The sequence below is a fragment of the Tasmannia lanceolata genome, unplaced genomic scaffold, assembly GCF_043159265.1.
Source record: "Tasmannia lanceolata isolate RefF3 unplaced genomic scaffold, GAP_Taslan_0.1 ptg000002l, whole genome shotgun sequence".
Classification (NCBI taxonomy): Eukaryota; Viridiplantae; Streptophyta; class Magnoliopsida; order Canellales; family Winteraceae; genus Tasmannia; species Tasmannia lanceolata.
The window spans coordinates 43,180,520-43,201,843 of NW_027518679.1; the positions used below are offsets into that span (position 1 = coordinate 43,180,520).

The 21,324-nt window shown below is 38.6% G+C and overlaps 2 protein-coding genes across 3 annotated transcripts; one reads left to right on the forward strand and one right to left on the reverse strand.

Annotated features, from left to right (window-relative positions):
* Positions 1–3,155: 3,155 nt before the first annotated feature.
* LOC143892060 (uncharacterized) lies at positions 3,156–4,273 on the forward strand. Its single transcript, XM_077396533.1, has 2 exons — positions 3,156–3,860; positions 4,196–4,273. Exons 1-2 carry the CDS (start codon positions 3,156–3,158, stop codon positions 4,271–4,273), a joined length of 783 nt encoding a protein of 260 aa, XP_077252648.1.
* Positions 4,274–4,555: 282 nt separating this feature from the next.
* Positions 4,556–16,249, reverse strand: LOC143873873 (two-component response regulator-like PRR37). 2 transcript variants are annotated; one of them, XM_077376843.1, is made up of 9 exons: positions 16,063–16,249; positions 14,093–14,726; positions 10,451–10,612; positions 10,192–10,325; positions 9,762–9,923; positions 7,253–7,436; positions 6,679–7,132; positions 5,547–6,327; positions 4,556–4,924 (listed from the first exon to the last, which is right to left on the reverse strand). In XM_077376843.1, exons 2-9 carry the CDS (start codon positions 14,445–14,447, stop codon positions 4,817–4,819), a joined length of 2,340 nt encoding a protein of 779 aa, XP_077232958.1. In that variant the 5' UTR covers positions 14,448–14,726; positions 16,063–16,249; the 3' UTR covers positions 4,556–4,816. The 2 variants fall into 2 exon arrangements, with proteins under 2 accessions (XP_077232958.1, XP_077232959.1); XM_077376844.1 differs by lacking the exon at positions 16,063–16,249 and adding an exon at positions 15,799–15,908.
* Between the last annotated feature and the right edge of the window lie 5,075 nt (positions 16,250–21,324).

Sequence of the window (21,324 nt, forward strand, 5' to 3'; positions counted from 1 at the left end):
TATGTAGAATGTTTGATGAAATGACTGGAGATCTTTATGCTATGTGTTTTTGGACTTTGGACTAAATCTTGGGTAGATGTTGCCAAAAGAATGAAAACCATTAAAGGCAGGCTCTCTTTTGTTGGTGTACCATTTCAGTTGTTTCATTTTCAATGGTGTAGACTCAAGGAAATGTGTTGGTCATTGGGGCATGTGTGGGTTCTGGTGGTGGGTTTTTGTCAGAGAATAGTAGGTTTTGTTAATGAAGTTTTTCTGTTTAATGAAGTTTTTCTTCACCAGTTTAAAACAAATTAAGATTGTGTGATCTTAGTATCTTAGGCCCTGTTTGTTTGAGAATATGATAACGGATGGTGAGCCCCAAAACTGATTATTAAACAACGCCTTCTCTAATAGCTTAAGCTTATGGAGAAGTCGGTAAGTTAACATGGTTCTGAGCCAAAGGTCTCGAGTTCAAACCTCCCGGATAGCAAAAATCCACATGCAATGGTCAGCCAAAGTGGGATCACATGTGCCACGTGTTTGTACTGTGGCCGAAACAAACATGGTGATTATTGGTTTCTTTAGCTTACATCAATCCATACAACCATGAGATCTCAAGGTCTAGTTTGATCACTAGCTCTCAAGGTCTAGCTAATTTCCAGAGAAGAAAAAAATTTGATCACTAGCTCTCAAGGTCTACTTTGATCAAGCTAGTGATTTCGATCAAAATTCGTCCATAGATTGATTACAATTTACAAGTGCTTACTTAGGGCTATGTTTAAATACTGCCAGCTAGATCAATGGATCTTATCACCTGACTTGGGCCGTGTTTAAATGTTACTTGGGATTTGATAGGCAATTACAAATAAATCAACAGAATGTCAAAATCCACTAAAGATTCATGCCAAAATGGCTTTCCACAAAATTGCTTAGCAAGACCCATAAATAATATCTGGAGAATGAAGAGAAATTATCTCCAATCATCCACTCTACCGAATCTTATAGAACAATCCATATATACATACCTTTAACAAACCTCAAAATATTTCCTCTACAGTTAATAAAAATAAAAACATAGTTTTAATAAAGATAGGAGCATCATTCTTCCATATAAAAAATAGTGCTTACATGATTTTGGTTGTGAATAAGAATGGTAGAAGCAGGAGTGTAATACCAAGAAAATACTCACTCAAACCAACACTAATCTTTATGTAATTTAGGAAATTTTAAGCCTTCTCTTGTTAATTCTCTCTCATATTCACGCAGAGTTTTATGCAGAGCTTTTCTCTGTGCCTTCATAACTCGTTCAAACCAAGACTCCCCTTTGGATTGATTTAACAACGAAAACTCCTCTTGGGAAACTTTGAGGCATTTTTCCTCCTCTGAGCCTGTCATGATTGATTTTTAGATAAGAAATAAGACGGGAGAAGAAGAGAATAGAAACAATAAAAAAGAAAGAAAGAGAACTTGTGTTTAGATGTGGAAGATGTAGAATGAAGTTTATAGTGGTGTAAGGTTTTTATAGAGAAGACTCCAATCTGCTGTTAAGTAGTATAGGAGTCCTATTACACTTTTGTTTTACTAATATATAGGAGTCCTATTCCTACAGTGAAAGAGCCATTCCAACAAAGACTCTTTTCCCATCATTATCTCTCAGAGACTAACTAAATTAGGACTCCTTTCTAAGTTTCCAACCCTCACTTCCTATTCCAAAAGAGGTTTACTTAACAACTTTTCACCTCTACCGTCGATGAGTATTCTGGAAGCTAGAAAATCTCCGAAGCCTATTTACAAGGCAGCCCATCCTCTAAATTCATGTGATAAGTTATAATAAGATCAGATCTTATATTTAGTAGTTAGGATCAAGCCACCCACAAAGATTCCATGAATGGATAATTTTTCGAAAAAAGCTAAAGTAAAGCACAAAAAACATCACAAAACAGCACATCTTTCTTTTAATGCAATGTAGCCAGTTTTGGCGCCCCAGATGTCATGTATTTGTGTGGCCAAATAGATAAGCTATAGATGGAGAGACTTGATTTGGGTGGGAGAGTAAGGGGATGATGAACAGCTCCTACAAAGCAGCAAAACAACCCAAAAATCGGTTCTCGATCTCTCCCTAGAATCTCTCCCCTCGCTCCATAAAATCTCTCTATATGTAATAAAACAAGCAAAACGTTTCCACCTTGCTTAAAACTTTTAAATAGGACTCCAAACAACCCATTAAGCACATTTCCGAAATATAATGACTCTTTAAAGCAAGGTATGGGAAGGCAAGCAGCATAAAAAATGAGAGAGTTATGGTTAGCTTCCTCTTCTTCTTCTTCTCATCCCTAATTTCTCCCTTGTTTTTTAGTAGTCAGTCTCTGGTTTTAGTTAATTTGCTCTGCCATTATTCCATCTCTCAAGGTCTGTTCAGTTCTAGCATTCAGCAATGGAGGTTTTGGAAACCTCAATATAAACTGGTCCCCAAGCTACCAGCCAGCCACCATTGGCTCTAAGCCAAGCATCACTGAATCTGATTGTGATGCTGAACCAACTTCCTTTGCTGAGCTGATTAAGATCAAAATTGATGCAACCCCATCTCTTAAAATCTGAATAAAATTCGTGATCTAATCTCCAATGGAGAACTTGATCATCTCAAAGTCTCGGTGAACGAGAAGATGAAGTATCTGAGACTCATCATTGACTGTGAAATCAGCACAATGTAACTCGGTTTGCAAAAAGAGGAAGAAGCACAGGAAAAAGTCCAAATCTCACTTAAAGCAGAAGATTGAAGATGAAGAGAACATCCTTGACCTCCTAAATGTAAGAGTCAATGAGCTGAACTCCTCCATGGATGAATATCTATCTCAAATTAAAGAGAAGGCAGGCTCCTCCACTTGTACGTCAAGTCAACTTCAGTTATTGAAGTGAAATCCAGCCCAGATTCTGTTTTTGGAAGCTCCCACTCAGTTCCTAATGTCTGTGGAAAGAATGACAGCTCTCCCTCTTCCTAACGCTTCAGAGAAATCTAGCATGGAACTCCACTTTGAAGATGAATTTATCCTAGGGCAAGGGAAAAATGGGCCAACTGCCTTGTCGGGTATTTCATTGGGAAAAGGCCGTATTTTGTCTCTGTTCGTGAAGCTCTCCGTCGCAAATGGAAACTGAAAGGTTCCTTACAAATGTATACCATGGATCATGGTTTCTTTTTATTCAAGTTTTCATGTGAGGAAGATTGTACTCGGGTCCTAGAAGATAATGGCCATAATTATGGGGGAAGACCCTTGATTCTTCAACGATGGGATCTGAACACCTTGATGGAGAAGAAGAAACTATCGGAAATTCCGATATGGATCAAACTTCATGGGCTACACCTAAAGTTCTATAATTCTCACTGCCTCAGTAGAATAGCTAGCTTGATTGGGAAGCCTCTCTACATGGACACTCAAACGGCTGAGGCCTCTAGACTAAATTATGCTAGATTGTGTGTATTAGTCAGTGCCGAGCAGCTCCTCCTAGACTCTATCAAACTCTGTACATCCTCGGGAGAGATTATTCAACAAATAGACTATGACTGGAAGCCTAGAGCTTGTTCTTTTTGTATGGATTTCAGCCATGGTTCAAATGATTGTCATCTCCAATCTAATCAACCCAAGTCTCAGTATAAGAAAGAATGGAGGCCAAAAATTAATCCCCCAATGGAGGCTGATGCTGGTCTCTTAGCTAACCCTGATCCTCCTCCCATTGTTCAGCAGTTGGATGGCCATAAAGGTAACCTCATTATCCACCCCTCCTCCTTCTCAGCTCCAGCTTCTCTAAGCCAAATCCATCCCAACAGACTTGCAGCCCTCGAACACCATGATGATAACTCTCCTGTCAATGAGAAGGGCAAACAGGTGCAAAGCTGTCTTGAAGATCAATCCCCTTTGGTGGACCAAGGTGTTTGGCATAAAGTTCAGAGAGAGAGAAAAACAAACCACCCTTCAACTTCCTATCTACTCCTTCTGGGCTCCCCTCCTTCTCCAAGCTATCTCTCGGGCCAAGTATATGAGGCTCTTTGCTCTCTCATTGCTGTGAGGCATTGTCATTTTGACCCTGTTTTTTGTTCCTTGTTGTGTTTCATTTGTCCCTGTGTTCTTCTCCTTACCATTTTGGTAGGAGGTTTTCTTCTTTGTTATTTTGCTCTATGCTTGTTGTTCTTTGTTCCCCCGTGCGTTGATCTTGTTTCAAGCTTCTTGTGCATCGTTCTTCTTCAATTAATGAATCTGGTAGGGGTCTCACCAAACCCCAGCTTAAAAAGTCTAAATAGCCAGTTTCTTTTATCCCATTACAACATCTGTTTTATTAAATTTTAGTAAGAAATCTATTCACCCCTTTTTCTATTAAAAATCTGAAAAAGGATGTCGTCTTCACTTCGATCTAGTGCTAACACACACCCAGAAAAGAACATCTGAATGTTCCCTTTTGGATGTTTATAAGCAACAACCTTCCACAATGTGACCCAAACCCAACAAGAAGAAACTCACCTATTGTTGGTTAGCTTCCTTCATATTAGTTTTCAACAGCACTCACATCAGTTTAGAATGACAGATTTTCAACAACAACAGTAGCAATTACAGCTTTATTATGACAGAGGAAGGCTACCCTTCTAAAGGGCGACCGCCTTCCGTGTAGAAGTCTGCAAGTCCAAACAGAAACACAGTTACAGAGTTACAAAGAGTCCTTGAGTTCCCCCCAAAATGGATTGACCTCACTTTCTATTCTACCAAGCAATTCTCTTTCATCCATAAATTCTAAATACCCACAGCTAACCTCATTTACATAAGCAACACAAATCCACACCCCATAAACGTTAGCTGTCTGTATCGCGACTCAAGTTCTCATACACATTCTGTCGCACAAATTGACCTCGCACACGTAGCCGCTGCTCCGCAAGCCTCTTCCTGCTTTGGTATCGCACCTGTAAACCAGAGTCACAGAAAAGCCTAATTCCATTCTGTTCTTCTATAAAATGAGAAATGGAAACTACTACAATAATCATAATGGGACCAATCAAAATCAAAACTACCTAATCACTGTAGGAGGAATGCTAATATTTTTCGCCTACGGGTGTAGAAATACAAGGAGGGGTTGTCATTCTTTGCTTTTGAAATTTGGGAGTTATGGTAGTGATTTTTTTTATTTTTTTTCCCTGAATGGTAGGAGTTATGGTAGTTGTTCCGAAGTTATTAAGAACCATGGTTTCTGTTTTTTTTTTCTAAGAAACAGAATTGAGTCAGGTTCAAAATCAAAACTACCTAATTACTTAACACAGATAATTTTCGCTCACGGGTGTCAAAATACAAGGAGGGGTTGCCATTCTTTACTTTTGAAATTTGGGAGCTATGGTAGTTGTTCCTAAGTTTTAAACACCCTGGTATCTGTTTTTTTCTTCTAAGAAACAGAATTGACACAGGTGTCTAATCTGGCCAATTTTATCTTGAAACCCTTTGGTATGCAATTCATGCAAGTCTTTCAGACTTTTCTAAACTATGGAATGCTCACATGGAAAAAAGAGAAATGTGCAACTGAAAGCTGGATACCTTCTTTTCAAAACATCTCTCCTTCCTCTTCTGCCGGAATTTGGTCAGGGCAGCTTCTCTCTGTGCAAATCTGTTTTGATCCACCCCACTCCCGCTCCCACTTCCGCCACCCGTCCCACTTTTTCCAGCTGCGCCATTATCGCTCTCCATGTTCATCCCTCCATTGTTCACAGCTGTGTCGCTTCCATTTTGTCCATTGCTCCCATGATTACTTCCAGTGACACTCCCATTCTGGCTGTAATTTCCACCATTACCTTCCACAGGTCCACCAAACACAGTGGATGATCCGCATTGTGGGGCGACTGCTGCCATGCTCTTCAGTGACAAGTCATCTTGGTCGGGTGGTGGGATCTGTTGTGTGCTATGGACATGGTAGCGGTGGTGGTGGTGGTAGTGGTGGTAATGGTGGTGCTGTACTTGGACCTGGGCCCCTCTTGGCCGTTCTACTTGAGTGTCCATGGCCCCATCATCCACCTTTTCGGTTACTACTTTCTGAGGAGGACAACCATGACCATGATGAACTGGTTGAAAAGCAGAGGAATGGTGGAAACAATTGTCCCTGAGAGTTGTTGGCTTGGTGAAGGCATTATTAGTTGTGGACCCCATGTCATTGTTGTTGCTATTGCTGTTGGAAGACTGGTTGAGTGGAGGAGCATTTGAATTAGATGCCAAATTATAAATAGACTCCATTTTCATTGCTTCTGAGCTATTATCAAGTTGAACAGAACAGCTTCCTCCAAATCCTGTGGGACCCTCCGCTATAGCAGCGGCGGTATTGTACCTGCAAGGTAATAGGATTATTCCGATGTTTTAAATTTCGTTTTCGGAGGAAATTTTGGCTGAAATCATGTAAAATTATGTTAAAAATTTTGGTATTTTAAAAATATCAGTGGAAATGTCTAAAATTTCTGTGGAAATTTCTGCAATTTTGTTGGAGATTTTTAATTTTAGATGGAAATTTTGTAAATAAGGGTAAAAACCGGAAAAATTCCAATTCATGGTGTATTTCCAAAATTTTGGATTTCGGCTGAAATTTAAAACTATGGATTATACAAATGCCAAATGAGTTTTTGCACTTTTTCTACAACATAATGAAAAATACAGTAACAAAAGTATAGTTTCTTCTTCAGACCTTGAGAAGGCTGATGGGTCTGAACGTCTCAGAACATTCCGATCCTCATGTATAGCACTTCCACCATCACCAACTGATCTGAGCCTCTTTAAGCACAGATCAAGGGATGGTAATTCTTTAGAATCTTCAATAGCCCAATCTTTGATTTCTGGAATCTTGGAGAGGTCTTGAGCGTCAACGACTAGGGTTTCTATCTGAGCAATGGCACCCGTAATGGCAATTGCACCAATAAGATCAGCAGCTAAGATCTCCACTTTATCAAATGTGTCGTCACTGTTGAGTTCCAGAACCTCATTTGATTCCTCGTTCTCTCTCTTGGGGCCTTGTTCAGGTGATTTATCCGGCTTTTGCCAGGTTAGGTTGGTAGATACCTTCTCTCTTGAATAGGGTTCAAGATTCAAATCTGGACTTATAGGTACTCCAATTTGCAAGTCTCTACCCATTTCAACATTCTCTGCAAAACAGAATTACTATATCAGAGAGAGACTCAAATGGTGAGATTTTTTTTGTTTGTTTGCAAAACAGCAATTACAGCTCTTGGAGCCTAACGCGTGGACAAAAATTTTATGCATACCGAGAAGTTCCTTCTGTTCTTGGCACTCCCATGTGGTGGTATTAGGAACCCATTTGTTGCGGAGTGTTTCGGGCTTTGGATGAATAATTAAGGCACAAGTACTATCATAAGGATCGTATGCCTGGTCTGAAGGCGAAATTGGTAGGGGGCTGTCAATTTCTATTGCCCGCTTTGTCCAGGAACTCTTCAAAATGAAAATAGAAAGGCTCTCAGTATCCACAAGTATTCAGAAATGATTCTGTTCATTGCTTTTACTAGTCAGCCCAACACGAGCAATGCATGTTGATAGGATTTAGATTTGGATATGATATAGATTTAAGAATTACACTAACAGTAAACTACTAGCACGTGCTGTTCAAGGTTAAATCTTGTGCTCTACCATATGCAGAATGGCGTTGATATAGCATATGGATTTTATTAAAAAGTAAAATACCTAAGGTATGCCAAAATCAAATCATAAAAAACTTCGAAAACCAATTATTTTTTTCTAATAAAACCAAGTAGTTTTTTTGTAATGATACAAAGTAGTTATTTTAAATCAAATTGAAACAGTAAATATACAATAACGGCATGTAATATGAAGGTATATCAGTGGGAGGGCTGGACTACAGCAAAAAGTTAGATTCATGTTATTGACCATGCACATGTAATTTCACGCATGGTTATCCAGTCACATGCTTGTAGATGCATGCTTTCACGTGGAAAAATGCACATATACAAAGAACGCATAAGTGTTTAAGCATAAGTATTGGTGCATGGGTGATGAGCATTTGTAGGTGAAGTACACACTCACTTGTGTCTACGAGTGCACAGGCAAAAGTCAATGAGTAGATGTGTATATGTATAGCCTGGTGGTATGTGTAAATGACATGCATGTATGCTAGTTAAAACAAAAGAGATGCAAAAATAGGAAAAAGAAGAGTTCTGTGAAAAAAGAATATGAGAGTTATCTGAATCTCATCCCCTTGATCTCTTGTTAAAAACTTCTTAATCATACTTATACAAATAACCCCATATAAAAATTTCACGCATGGTTATTAATCATACTTCTTAATCTCATCCCCCACGTACCACATACTATGAGTATACTAATTGATGGGGATCGTAGACGTTCGTTGCGGACTTATTCTAGGTGGGGCCGCACTCAGGAGCCCCATCTGCATATTTTTGGTATTTTTATTGTTCGTAGGGATATTAAGGGGATTCTTTTGGGATTATTAGGGTTATTTTGGTCTTTTAGGGATTTTAGGGGTATTTTAGTAATTTATGATTGTTGGTTGCCTATATATAGGCCAATTTATGACTTTTTGTTAACTTTGATGATTAATTAATTGATTACTAAGTTTGAGTTCCCCTTCCCCTTCTTCTTCTTCTTCTTCTTCTTCTTCTCTCTCCCTAGCCTACATCAGATTGGTATCAAAGCTATCAACACCACACCCCACACCCACACACCCACTACATATTATGAGAAGGGCTACACAGACAGTCACTTGTACGATCAACGGTAAAAAGGCAATTTCTAGGTCCTACAAGGGTGCATACAGGGTATGACTAGGATCAAGACTGTTGATCTTGGATGTTAGTACACGACCTTTTATCCTTACAAACAATGAAGACCTGAAGTAGTATGGATTAGCTTGGGATCCTCTGCACAGATGATGATTAGTCGATGATTTGAGTCACATCCCTCCCTAACCCTCCTTGTATACACCTGCAATGACTGCTCACGATGTACACTGAATATTGGAGATTTGGAAGAAGAAACATCAATATCAGAAGAGGAGACCATGGTACGAAGTGGGAATTCAAGGACTAGCTGCAAGTTTTACCTTTTGGGTTTTTGATTTTACCCTATGTTGGTCATGTTTGATCAATCTATTGTCATTTTATCTATCTTTGGTATTGTTTACAGAGGTCTATGAGATATGATTGTTCAATTCTTTAGTGAGTTTTCTACTTCTGGTGGATTCCTAGTAGTTTACTTCCATCAATATGATACATAAACAAATAAGAGCAAGATACTCTAGTATACAACAAAATTTCATTTTTAGAATGGCTATCCATTGTTTTAGCTTAATCATAACTAAGGGCGTGTTTGGCAACCATCATAACATGGGTTTTCACCGATTTTGTAGGTGCGGAGACGAGAAAAGAGAGAAAATATCATTCGGGGGCCATGGCCCACAAAGCCCATTTCCAATATTTCTCTGTTTTGTGCAGCTAGATTATGGGATTCTGCAGAGCGACTCCGAGTCGATCCGCAGATTCTCATCAATCCGTTTTTACCCAAATCTTCGGGTGAGAATGAAAACCCTTGCTAAACATGCCCTAAATCTCATAAACACTAACAAATTAAGAAATACTTCATTATGAACAAGTTAATGGATTAAAGAACTCTTAAGGAATTTGGATCAAACTCATCCCTCGGTCCTATGGAAGAAGAACTTTCCATAGGTATACAAAATATGGTCAAACAACAAGAAGTAAATGGGAATATTGAATGACGTACCTGAGTGCCACTTCCATTATCACTGCCATCTCCAACGTTCAGACCAATACTCTCATTATCATCCTCATCATTGCTTCCACTATTGATGTCAGACGCATCAACACTCTTTGACTTTATAGACTTCTGACTTTGTATGCCACTTTCACTCGCGCTCCCACTAGACTGAAGGAGGGCAAGAAATTATGCCAAGTAGAAGGTAGAAATAATAAAATGTATGAGAGAAGGCATGTAAAAGAGGTTAAAGCAATTACGCATCGTTGATGAAATGAACTCTGATACCATGGGCATAATATAGCGATTATAAATGAGAACCAATGTTAAGTATGTTTAGAAGAAGGGTTAGTTTAGAGATGCATGCCATTCATATCTATGTGTATGCAGCAATAGTGATTCAAATCTAGCTAGTGGAAAACGTGTATAAAAAACTTACACTGTGGCACCTCCTCCAAACATGCTGCCAAAGGTTTTTAAGCTCATTCTTTCGAATAGGCTTCACTAAAAAGTCAACTGCACCCTTTGACAAACATTTAAAGACTATACCCATAGAATCATGAGATGACATCACTGCACAATAAAGCTCAGCAGTTGTAGCAATTAAAAATAACAACTAATTGAATAGCATCATGAGAAAGAACCTTTCCATTTACATAATTACCAGAAAAATAGATGGATATATGAACAATACTCACTAATCACGGGAATATTATTGCAAGTTTTGTGGCTCATAATCTTGTATAGAAGGCCAATGCCAGATAAATAAGGCATGACTACCTCAGTCAAAATGAGATCTATACGATTGGACAGATCTTCTAAGATTTTCCATGCTTCTACCCCATTTGCAACAGCAGTAACTGCCAAATGCACAGTTAAACATTAGAAGTGCAGATATAATTACATCTATTGTGCATTTATATTTTCCTAACCAAGTATGGTCCATAGACAAAGAACGCATGAGCATAGCAACATAGATAAGGAATGAGAACAAAGATATGGTTCGTATTTTTTCTCCTGCAAAAATTGTATACATATGGGTAAAATGGTATGGAACAAATGTCATTTGCAATTCAGAAAAGCTCAATCCTGAAGTAGGGGAATTATCACATAATTACACCATGTAGGATAAGTCCTCATAGACTAAGGTCATCTATCTAAATATCAAACACCCCACCTTTAGCACATAAGCATGCTAAATGTCTCATCTTAATCTCTGAAACAATCAAGGTCCCTTATCACCTCCATCTGATTAGCCTCATCCTACTTGTTCGGCATGGTGTGAGTAGCAGACCATTCTATCGGAATTCGTTAATGAATCATAAAACAAACTAACAAATTATCCTAGTACACTGCAATATGCACCATCACAAGCATGCAATAGTACGAACATAGGATCATCATAGAGACAAAGCATATGCACAAATATTAATCTGCATAAATCAATGATAATGCAAAAAAAAACCTTATAAAACAACTTACAGGCCACAAAAATGTCAAACAATATGCATGATGAGAACAAAGGAATGGATGTACAAGATCACGAGAAAAAAGGGAATGAGGGGAAGAAGAGAAGGGTGAATGGGAGAGAAACAAGAGGGTAAATAGGGGGGGAGGGGGGGGAGAGAGAGAGAGATAGGAATGAAAAGAGAAGGTATGAAGGAGAGAAGAGAGAATGAGAGATAAAATAGAGCAAGAGAGTTCTGAGGAGGATATGGGAAATTTGGGCAAAAAGAGAGGGTGTGAAGGAGGAAAAAAGGGGATGAGAGTAAAAAGAGACAAAACGCAAGGGACAGTCAAGAAATGGAAGGAAAAGGAGATAGATCATAGTATAACAAAAAATACTGTGAAGGTAAAACGAGATAGGACACCGTAGAGAAATGCAATTGGAGTGAAAAGGGATAGTATGAAGGAGAGAGAGGGAATGAGTGAAAATAGATAGCATGGAGGAGGGAAATAGGAAACATAAGTGAAATGAGGTAGTATGAAAGAGGAAAACAAGAAACTGGAGTGACAAGAGAGTGCGCAAGAACTTGAGAAGAAAAAACAGGGAATGGGAGTTAAACAAGATGGTGTTGAGTAGTGGTAGAAGTTAGAACCAGTTTCAGCAAAATATATCAGTTCAAAATAGAGACATGGACTAGACATGGCATTGTATCATACAGAGACACAAAGGCTTTCGTTGCATATTTAGAGAGGAGACAATATCTGAGATTTTTTTTTGGTAGGTCGAAGTGACATTGTATATCTCGCAATGATGGTAAAACCAACGATAGATCATCAGGAAAAACAACAACAAATTCCTCTAGAAATGGATGCATCATAGTAGGAAATATCTAGTCCTGCCGATTCCTCTTTCCTGAACAGCACATACTTGACTCCACTTTTTTTTTATTTCTTAGAATTGGTTCAGATAAAGAAGATTAATCCCATCCCTTAGTTGAGGTTTGAGGCTAATATCGTTTGACGGAACAAAAATAATTTTCGGATCATCCTTCTAGAAAGTGTAAGTATGTTTCTTTCCATCGTGTATCACATGCCTAAGATATTACCACAGACGATCCAATAAAATAAGGCATGCATCCATCCATCTTCATCACATCACACCATACTTTATCAGAATATCGTTTACCAACTGAAAAAGTAATCAAGCAACGTCTGGTTACGCTTAATTCAACACCATGTTTCAACCATGACGATTTGTATGGGTGAGGATGCTCCTTTGTGGGTAACTATAACTTTGGGAGGGTCCCCTAGGACACCATGTTTTCACAACTCCCACTGTCAATAATCACCTTTCATATTTTCACAACTCCCACTGTCAATACTAGATGGGTGATTCCAAAGAGAAATAGGAACCTTTCTTGAGCCCTTCCCATGATCAAGCAACTTCTGGGAACCTTTCTCTTTGATTCATTGGTTCTCTCTCTGGCACTCAATCATGGGAAGGGCTCAAGAAAGGTTCCCCTTTCTCTTTGGAATCACCCATCTAGTATTGACTCTTCAAATGGGCTATCCGGTTGGACAGGATCTCCACCTACGTGAGCTTCGGAATGCAGAAAATTATGCTCATTAAGATACCTCACACCTATTAATAATCTTTTTTAATGGGCTCTGCACACAAACATTAATAATCATAAAATAATAGGGGCAAAAAAGAAATGAAAACTTGTGCACCTCATCATTCATAAATTGTTACAAAAGAAGTTACTTCATTCTCACCCTATGAGATGTTGAACATACTCATCTTTTTTCTTTAAATGAGAAAATACTCATCTTTAAGGTAAAAAGAAGGAAAAGAAAAGGAACTATGATCTAACCAACTACTTAGCGAGTTAATCGATTCAAAGTGGAATCGATGACATTCAAACTAATGTTCACATATTAAGTTGTGGTAAATGAGGCTGGTTTACGTGTGATATTACAAAGATTACGGTGTGGCAAAATGGCAAATAAAACTGGTATCCATGGACATTGTGATATTATGATAAGAGACATTACCAAGATTTCCCAAAGGCTTCCTATTCTCTTGCACACTGCTCTGATTTATTTGCGGTTTTTTTTTTTCAAACTTGATTAGTTACCATCTCAAACTATTCAATTCAAATGATAAGAAACTATTCCATTCAAATGATAAGAAACTATTCCATTCAAATGATAAGACTTTATAAAATTTAGCAGATTTAAAACGGGACATCCTTCCAAGCATATGTATTATACACTATCCATGCTTCCTTTGTTTTGTTTAAGCATGGATTGAATTAGTCAAAGAAGAACAAAAATTGATAATATAATAAGTAAATGTAATAATCTGCAGAAATTTTCATAGTCAGCATATTTAAATCCTGCAAAGGACGAATAGATAAATGGATCAAATGAAGTGTTTGTCATCTATTATGCAAAAAAAAGCATGCATTTGAAAATTTCTAATCATGTAGAAAAATCCCTTGAGTAAGCACATAAATACAGAAAAATTGCAAGATGTATAAAAAGAAATTCATATCACTTGCCTTGTGTGATAAAAATTGTTCAAGATAAGTAGCAAAAGATTGGAGCCATTCAGATGGAGCAAAACGATTGCACGTATAACTCCATCCCAACAGATACTAGCATTTAGAACAAGACAGAGCATAGATCATTTAAAAAAAGAAATTCATTTTCGTGCCAGGAGATCAGAAGAGTTTATGTTGTAAAACGATGGCAAAGGTATATACTGAAATGCAGGAAGCCAAAGCATCCACTAGACGCCCATGTTGTGGCAAAATTGCACATAAAATGCATATAACCCATAGTCATTTAGAACAAACATTGTTTTTTGTTGTGAAGCACCAATTACTAACCTTCATAACTGCAATTACGAAGCAGGGCGCTGACAACATGGCGAGTCGAATCATCATTTTCCACTAGCAAAACTTTCAGAGATCTGAGGGGAAGAAACCTCTCCCATCGAACAAAGGGCCCTTGAGGCTGCTGATGTTTCTGCAAGGCAGATTGGGAGGCTAGGAGAAGTCCTTCACGTCTGCCATTTACATCTCCACCTGCCACACTAACCCTCGGCTCATATTCCTCTGAAAGCCTTCGACCCTCCCCAACAACGCTGCCTCTAACTTCCATGGGCTCATTCCGAATGTGGGCATTCAGTTCTACCGATCCTCTCTTCCGAGTACCTTCAATGCTCAATTGAACACTCCCCATCAACCAGATTCAAAAAGACTGACGATGAGGAAGGCACTGGATAGAACTGGTAAGAACTTCCCTCGACAAGAGAACTCGCACATTCCGTTGCTTAACAAAATCCCTCAACCAAGTCCCTCCGATTTTCAAAAACCAAAAGTCATATAATTTCACGATATACAAACAGAGGTCATACCAAAACCAGATCCACAGCCAAAAACAAGAACCACAGCCGCAAAATAATAGCAATGGTCTTGGTTCAGACACGGCGATCTAAGCCCATAAACAAAGAACTCAAACCTGCCATCACAGCAAGATAAGAAACCTTCCAAACCCCACATATATCTACCCTAACATCAACAACACCACCTTTGCAAATTCATCAATGAACAACAAAGGAAGATCAATCTAAAACATCGGATAAACTACAACCTCTATAAAGTATTATTAAAAAATAATAATTTCATAACAACAACAACAACAAAGGAAGATCGATATAAAACATCGGATAAACTACAACCCCTATAAAGAATTATTAAAAAATAATTTCAGGATTTTCCATAATGAAACCCCGAAGTTTAGACATGGAATGATCCAGGCATGAAAATTAATCATCAATACTCTTCCTTAAAAACTAACAAAAATCAGATCAAGGTAGATAAATCCTAAGAATGAAATCCAAAAAGAAAGAGATTTTCAATAATCAAACCCCGGAGTTTAGACACGGAACGATCCAGGAATGAAAATTACTCATCAATATTCTTTCTTAAAAACTAACAAAAATCAGATCACGATAGGTAAATCCTCAAAATGAAATCCACAAAAGAAAGAGATGAGAGTTGGAGAAAATACCTGAAACTAAAAAACGGAAAGAAAAGCAACAATTTCTCCGATCGAGAAACGGAAAGAAAACGCCGGACCGGATAAAAACGGCCGGAAAAAACGAGAGCTCTGGATTTTTCAGATCGAGAAAAAGGAAAAAGATCGTTAGGTTTTGTCTTTTTCTGGTTCTTAAAGTTTACGCTTTTTAAAAACTAAAAAAAATCAGATCATGATAGATAAATCCTAAAATAAAATCCACAAAGAAAGAGATGAAATTTGGAGAAAGCAGTCTGAAACCTCCAAAACGGCGAGAAAAATTAATAATTTCTCCGATCGAGAAACGGCAAGAAAACGCCAGATCAGGAAAATAACCGCAAGAAAAACGAGAGGTTTGGATTTTTCAGATCGGGAAAAAATTGAAAAGCGTTAGGTTTTCTCTTTTTTTCTGGTTCTTAAAGTTTAATCTTTCTTAAAAATAAAAAAAATCAGATCATACATAAATCCTAGAAAATAAATCCACAAAAGAAAAGATGAGAGTTGGATAAAGTACCCTGAAACCTCCAAAACGGCAAGAAAAATCAATAATCTCTCCGATTGAGAAACGGCAAGAGAACTCCGGATCAGGAAAAAAACCGCAAGAAAAACGAGAGCTTTGGATTTCTCAGATCGGGAAAAAGTGAAAAGCGTTAGGTTTTCTCTTTTTTTCTGGTTCTTAAAGTTTACTCTTTCTTAAACACTAACAAAAAAATCAGATCATACATAAATCCTTAAAAATGAAATCCACAAAAGAAAAGATGAGAGTTGGATAAAGTACCCTGAAACCTCCAAAACGGCGAGAAAAAGCAGTAATTTCTCCGATCGAGAAACGCCGAGAAATCACCGGATCAGAAGAAAAACCGGCCGGAAAAAGGAGAGCTCTGGATTTTTCAGATCGAGAAAAGGCGAATTAGGGTTAGGGTTTCTCTTCCTTCTTTTTTCAGGTTAATGATGAGAAGAGCTTGAATAAGATATCCACGATCTGAGATTTTTTTTAGATTAGTCCAACTATGCTGACGTGGAGAAAATAGAGGTGCAGAGAACGAGGGAACGCCACGTGGGGCATTAAGATGGTCCGACGTGGATAAAAACGGAGACATGGAGATCTGACGTGGACAAAATCTAAAGCGGGGAGCTAAGAGAGCTGAGTGATACACTAAATCGGATTCTGCCACGTGGCATCTGTCAAAGACCTCAACACTAGCGTTGGTGGAGAGAGACGTAAGATGCCATTCTCAGTGGGCCCCACTACCCTTTAAATAAAATGAAAGGTTGAAACGGGAAAAGAGTAGTGTTTGAAATGACGGAAATGCCCTTTGGCCCCAAGAAATATCTTCTTTCGGAAAAACAGGAAGACGCGAAAACTGTAACAACAAATTATTCTTAGCCACGTGTCTCAGTTCTCTAGCTTTAATAAAAGCGATTAGGATATGTGGCAGGAAAGCATTGGCCGAAAGATACCACTCCATCGGATGATCCAAACCGTTAATTTGATGGGCCACAACTTAAATAGGTTGGGACAATGGTTTTAAATTTGGGTTTTTGCCGAAATCTGGTAATTAAAAAGATATTATTTAATTATTAACAAAGTTTTGGCTGAAATTTTGGAAGATTCCTTATTTTTTAAAAAAAAATTCAAATTCTTGAAATTTCGGCCGAAGTTTGGTAAAACCCAGAATTTCGGATTTCTCCAAATTTCAGTTTCGGTGTCAACCGAAATCTGAAATGTCCGTCGAAATTTAAAACCATGGTTGCGGCTGAAAAATTATTTCAATCAGATGATCCCAATCCTCCAATTTATAGAGGTTTCCATAATATGCAGTTCCTCTACAGAGTGGAGGGCTATGTTCAGCCTATGGAAATGATATTTTCGGCACAGCCTATTTATTTTGTGGCCCACCAAATGGACGGTTTGGATCATCCTATGGTGTGGGCCATACAGTACTTTTTGAAAAATACTGGACTACACAGGCTTACACCATAAATACTCTTCGAAGGATTGGCATTCCACTTAGCCACATTGGTCAAATAGATAGGAGTGATTGGACCCATGGAATGAGCAGTAATTCTCGGGAGAATCAAGGGTGTTGCACTTTAGACAGCAAAACCGGCGGTTCTTTACAGAAATGGGCCATAAGGATTTGTCAAAGACAGTTTTCTTCCCTGAAACATAAAAAAGGAGAACCACTACTTTGAAGGGGACCCACCAAAGAAGAAGATAAGGGTGAGTACTAGTCTATGCGTCATGGACTTATCCAGAGATTAGTGGGCCCCATTCTAATTAGAGGGTCCTCGGTGACAGCATTAATAAACTAGACCAAAAACTTCCCCATTCGCCCTCTTTATTTTTACCGGTTGCAAAGGCTCCAGTGTTTTAAAATGCAAATATAGACCAACATGCGGTCAAAGTAAATGCTAGTCTGTCGTTTCTGGAGAGAAATCTCCATGGGTTCTACGGTTACACATAAAATATATCAGAAATAGAAGCTTCTGGAATATCTCTATGCCTGGAAACCCTTCTTGGGCAGTTAGAGACATTTTCAGGGTCAGAGACATAGCAAGAAAGCATACTTGCTATATTGTTGGGCCAAATTCCAACCTTCTCTTTTGGAAAGACCCTTGGCATCCTAACGGCCCATTGGAATATCAATCCTCTATGAGTTCCATTTCCATTCCTGAATTAGCCACCATCTCAGATACGATATCTAATGGTTGGTGGAGCTTGATCCATCAACATCCTTATTTATCGGATCTGAAAGCCATCATTGTCACTAGCCTCTTCTCTTCTTCCACTCCATCATTTCCAGTCTAGATGCCTGAAGCTGATGGAACCTTCTCCACCAAAAGTGCATGGAACTCAATTCGGTCCTCTCACCATCCTCCAGATTGGGTTTCATCTTTGTGGTTCCCTGGTCATATTCCGAAGTTCAGTTTCACTTCCTGGCAAGCAATTCAAGATCGTCTTCCAACCAAAGATAAACTCACCTTCCTTCCTATCAATGCTCATAAGAGATGCCTGCTTTGTAATAGTGTAACAGAATCAGTTAATCACTTATTTTTTTCTTGTTCCTATTCTGCCTGGATCTGGCGAACAATTCTCAGGAAAATATCCCTCCAGAAAAATCAGAGAAAATCGTTTGGCGAAGAGGAGAGTTGGATCCGGAAAAAAATCAAATTCAAAGGCCAGAGTGGTTGTCTTGCAAGAATCATGTTCACTGCTTTTGTTTACTACATCTGGTTAGAAAGAAATTGCAGACTTCATGATAAGATCAAAACTCACAAGAGCATTGTCTTAGATAGAATATATCGTGTTGCAAGGAGCCGTGTTCTCTTCCTTAAACTAAATGAAGATTTGAATGAAGTAAACAGCCGTATAGCCCAGATTTGGAATCTCCCCATCTTTCATTCTCAATCAGAATCTAGATTTTGCCAGTGGGTGCTACCTTTTCAAACTGAGTTAAAGATAAACACAGATGCTTCGATCAGTTCTGGTATGGTTTCTTTGGGAGGTATACAGCAAAGGCCAGATCATTTCTCTCTTCTCTGTTACCTATGGCTAGGGCTACACATTTAACCGTCTAAACTGATAAACCGTACCGAACCGGGCATTTCGGTTCGGTTCGGTTCGGTTTTTAGTGTCATTGGTTCGGTCGCGGTTTCCGTTATTCATAAACCGATTGGATCGGTTCGGTCACAGTTTAGAAAAAATTTGAACCGGAAAAACCAAACCCATTTTTGTTTTATTTATTTAATCATATATATCAGCCCCTTTTCTTTACTTGGCACACCCAAATCTAGTATATCTATGACTGGAAAGAGGACCAAATGGGTGTCCAAGTAAGTAAAGGGGCAAAAAATATAACTCACATATATCAGCCCCTTTTCCCCTCTCTCTGTAATAAGTTCTACGAAAATCCCTCACCCTAAAAATATCTTGTCCGAAATTCTCTCTTTCTATCTCATTTTCTTTTTCTATTTCGTCTCCATCTTCAGCCAACAACCCGCCCATTTTGCATTTTGCAACCATGGAGGTGAAGAAAAAGGGGTTTGGTTTTATGATGAAGAAGAGGTTTTTGCAGCCAAGTCTCTCTCTCTCTCTACACTAAAGCCCTCTGGTTTTCATTGGATTTTTCATTTCTTTCAGTTTGATCCCCTCTCTTGAATCCTTTCCACTTGACATCTTTTTGCAAATATTTCTAGGTTTTCATACCTTTTTTTTAACTTTTTCTAATTTCCTTTGATTTTCCACTTTTTATTGCTGGATTTTTTTCACCCTTTACATTTTTTATTTTGTAATGTCGATTGATAGGAAGATTATTTGAAAAGGAAAAGTAGGAAGTAGATAGATTCTCCCAACCATCAATTAAGTTTTTTCTCAATAGTGATGCATACTTCTATAAATTTTGATGAAATTTCCAGATGATTCTTTTGTTCAGAAATCGTTTGGTTTCCAAGAAGATTTTGATTTGGATTTGTCACATTTGCAGCCCTTTTTGCCTTGTGTTTTGGACTCGGATAAACCGTGAACCGAACCGAACCGATCCGATCAAAACCGGTTTGGTTCGGTTCGGTTCTACCCCCAAACGGTTCGGTTACGGTTTGGAATTCTTCCAAACCGATGGCATCGGTTCGGTTCCAGAAATCCCCCTAAACCGAACCGGACCGAACCGTGTGCAGCCCTACCTATGGCTCAGTCCCCATTCAAGAGGCCGAATTAGAAGCAATCATCAGGGGTGTTCAGCTAGCCAGAAACAGCCAGGTAGAAAATTTATGGATAGAGTCAGATTCCCTCAATGCAATTCAGATTATCAAAAAGCAATGGCCTTGCCTATGGAGAAAATTCCATGCCCTTGAAAAGCTCCATTGAGATCTAATCTCCCTAAATTCTTAGAGAATCAGCCACATTTGGAGAGAAGGTAACAACCCCACTTTTACCATGAATTGAGGCAGACTAAACGCTTTTTGACATCAAATCACGTGTAAAAGGTGGGCGCATAAAGGAAGGGGGGGGATTGATCATCCTCTTATTTATATCGAAATCATTAGATCTTCCGCTTATATTAAAATAGTTGTCTTTACGACTAGTTCTTGTACATGAACTCCCATTGTCACTAACACAGCCGATTACCTAGTTGGCACTGCTGAATACTAGGCTGACATGGTCATGACTCGGGAAAGTCGAATAGGGTAAAATACGACCTAGTTGGCACTACTGAATACTAGGCTGACATGGTCATGACTCGGGAAAGTCGAATAGGGTAAAATACGAACGTGAACCAACCCATAGCCAAGGTAAAAGTGAGTCAACTCAGGCGAGTCAACAGGGAAATTAAAACCATGTAAGCCACAACCAATAAACTCACTCTCACTCACTCTCTCTCTCTCCCTCTCCAAAACAAAATGAGGGGTGCTACTATCAACATATGGTAGTGCAAATATCAGTTCCCTTCTTTTTCATCTTCTACCTTCTCTGTCCCATTTTCACTTTGCTCTTTGAAATCTTCCCTCCCATCTTCCTTTTTCTCTCTTTCACAATTTTAAGAAATTTTGTTGCTTCTAAGGTGACTTTAAAGTTTAAACACATAAAACGGTTGATTGCAGAAAATACATTTAGGGCCCGTTTGGATACCTCATGCAATTGTATTTTGATTTCGATTTGAGTTTTGGATACAAAACACATCAATCATCTTCTTGATCATGTTTTAAGAGAGAGAGAGAGAGAGAGAGAGAGAGAGAGAGAGAGAGGGGGCTCGCTGCTGCTGGAGCAACGACGGTGAAGGAAGTTGCCACAAATATTGATTTCCAAATAATGTCTCACAGAACAGATTTGAAAATCGGAATTTTTTACACTGTTGTAGCTGATTTGGAAATCTAAGGATCTGATCCAGCTCAAAATATCAACTAAATCCAAATCTAAATCTTGTTGGTATCCAAACGTGGCCTTCAAGGATATTGGCACTCACTGTTTTAAAATGACAACCCTATCTTTATTTACACATCTTTCGTCAGTCATTAAATGCTGTTACAATCCTCAAAAAAC

What these genes read in the sequence shown, in the direction of transcription:
- LOC143873873 (XM_077376843.1), bottom strand. Translation starts at nt 14,447, where the DNA reads ATGGGGAGTGTTCAATTGAGCATTGAAGGTACTCGGAAGAGAGGATCG. An exon ending in TTTGGAGGAGGTGCCACAGT is followed by an intron (nt 9,924 to 10,191) that starts GTAAGTTTTTTA and finishes GCCCTCCTTCAG; the next exon opens with TCTAGTGGGAGCGCGAGTGA. An exon ending in ATAATGGAAGTGGCACTCAG is followed by an intron (nt 7,437 to 9,761) that starts GTACGTCATTCA and finishes TTCATTTTGAAG; the next exon opens with AGTTCCTGGACAAAGCGGGC.
- LOC143892060 (XM_077396533.1), top strand. Translation starts at nt 3,156, where the DNA reads ATGGATCATGGTTTCTTTTTATTCAAGTTTTCATGTGAGGAAGATTGT. An exon ending in TCAATGAGAAGGGCAAACAG is followed by an intron (nt 3,861 to 4,195) that starts GTGCAAAGCTGT and finishes TCTTGTTTCAAG; the next exon opens with CTTCTTGTGCATCGTTCTTC.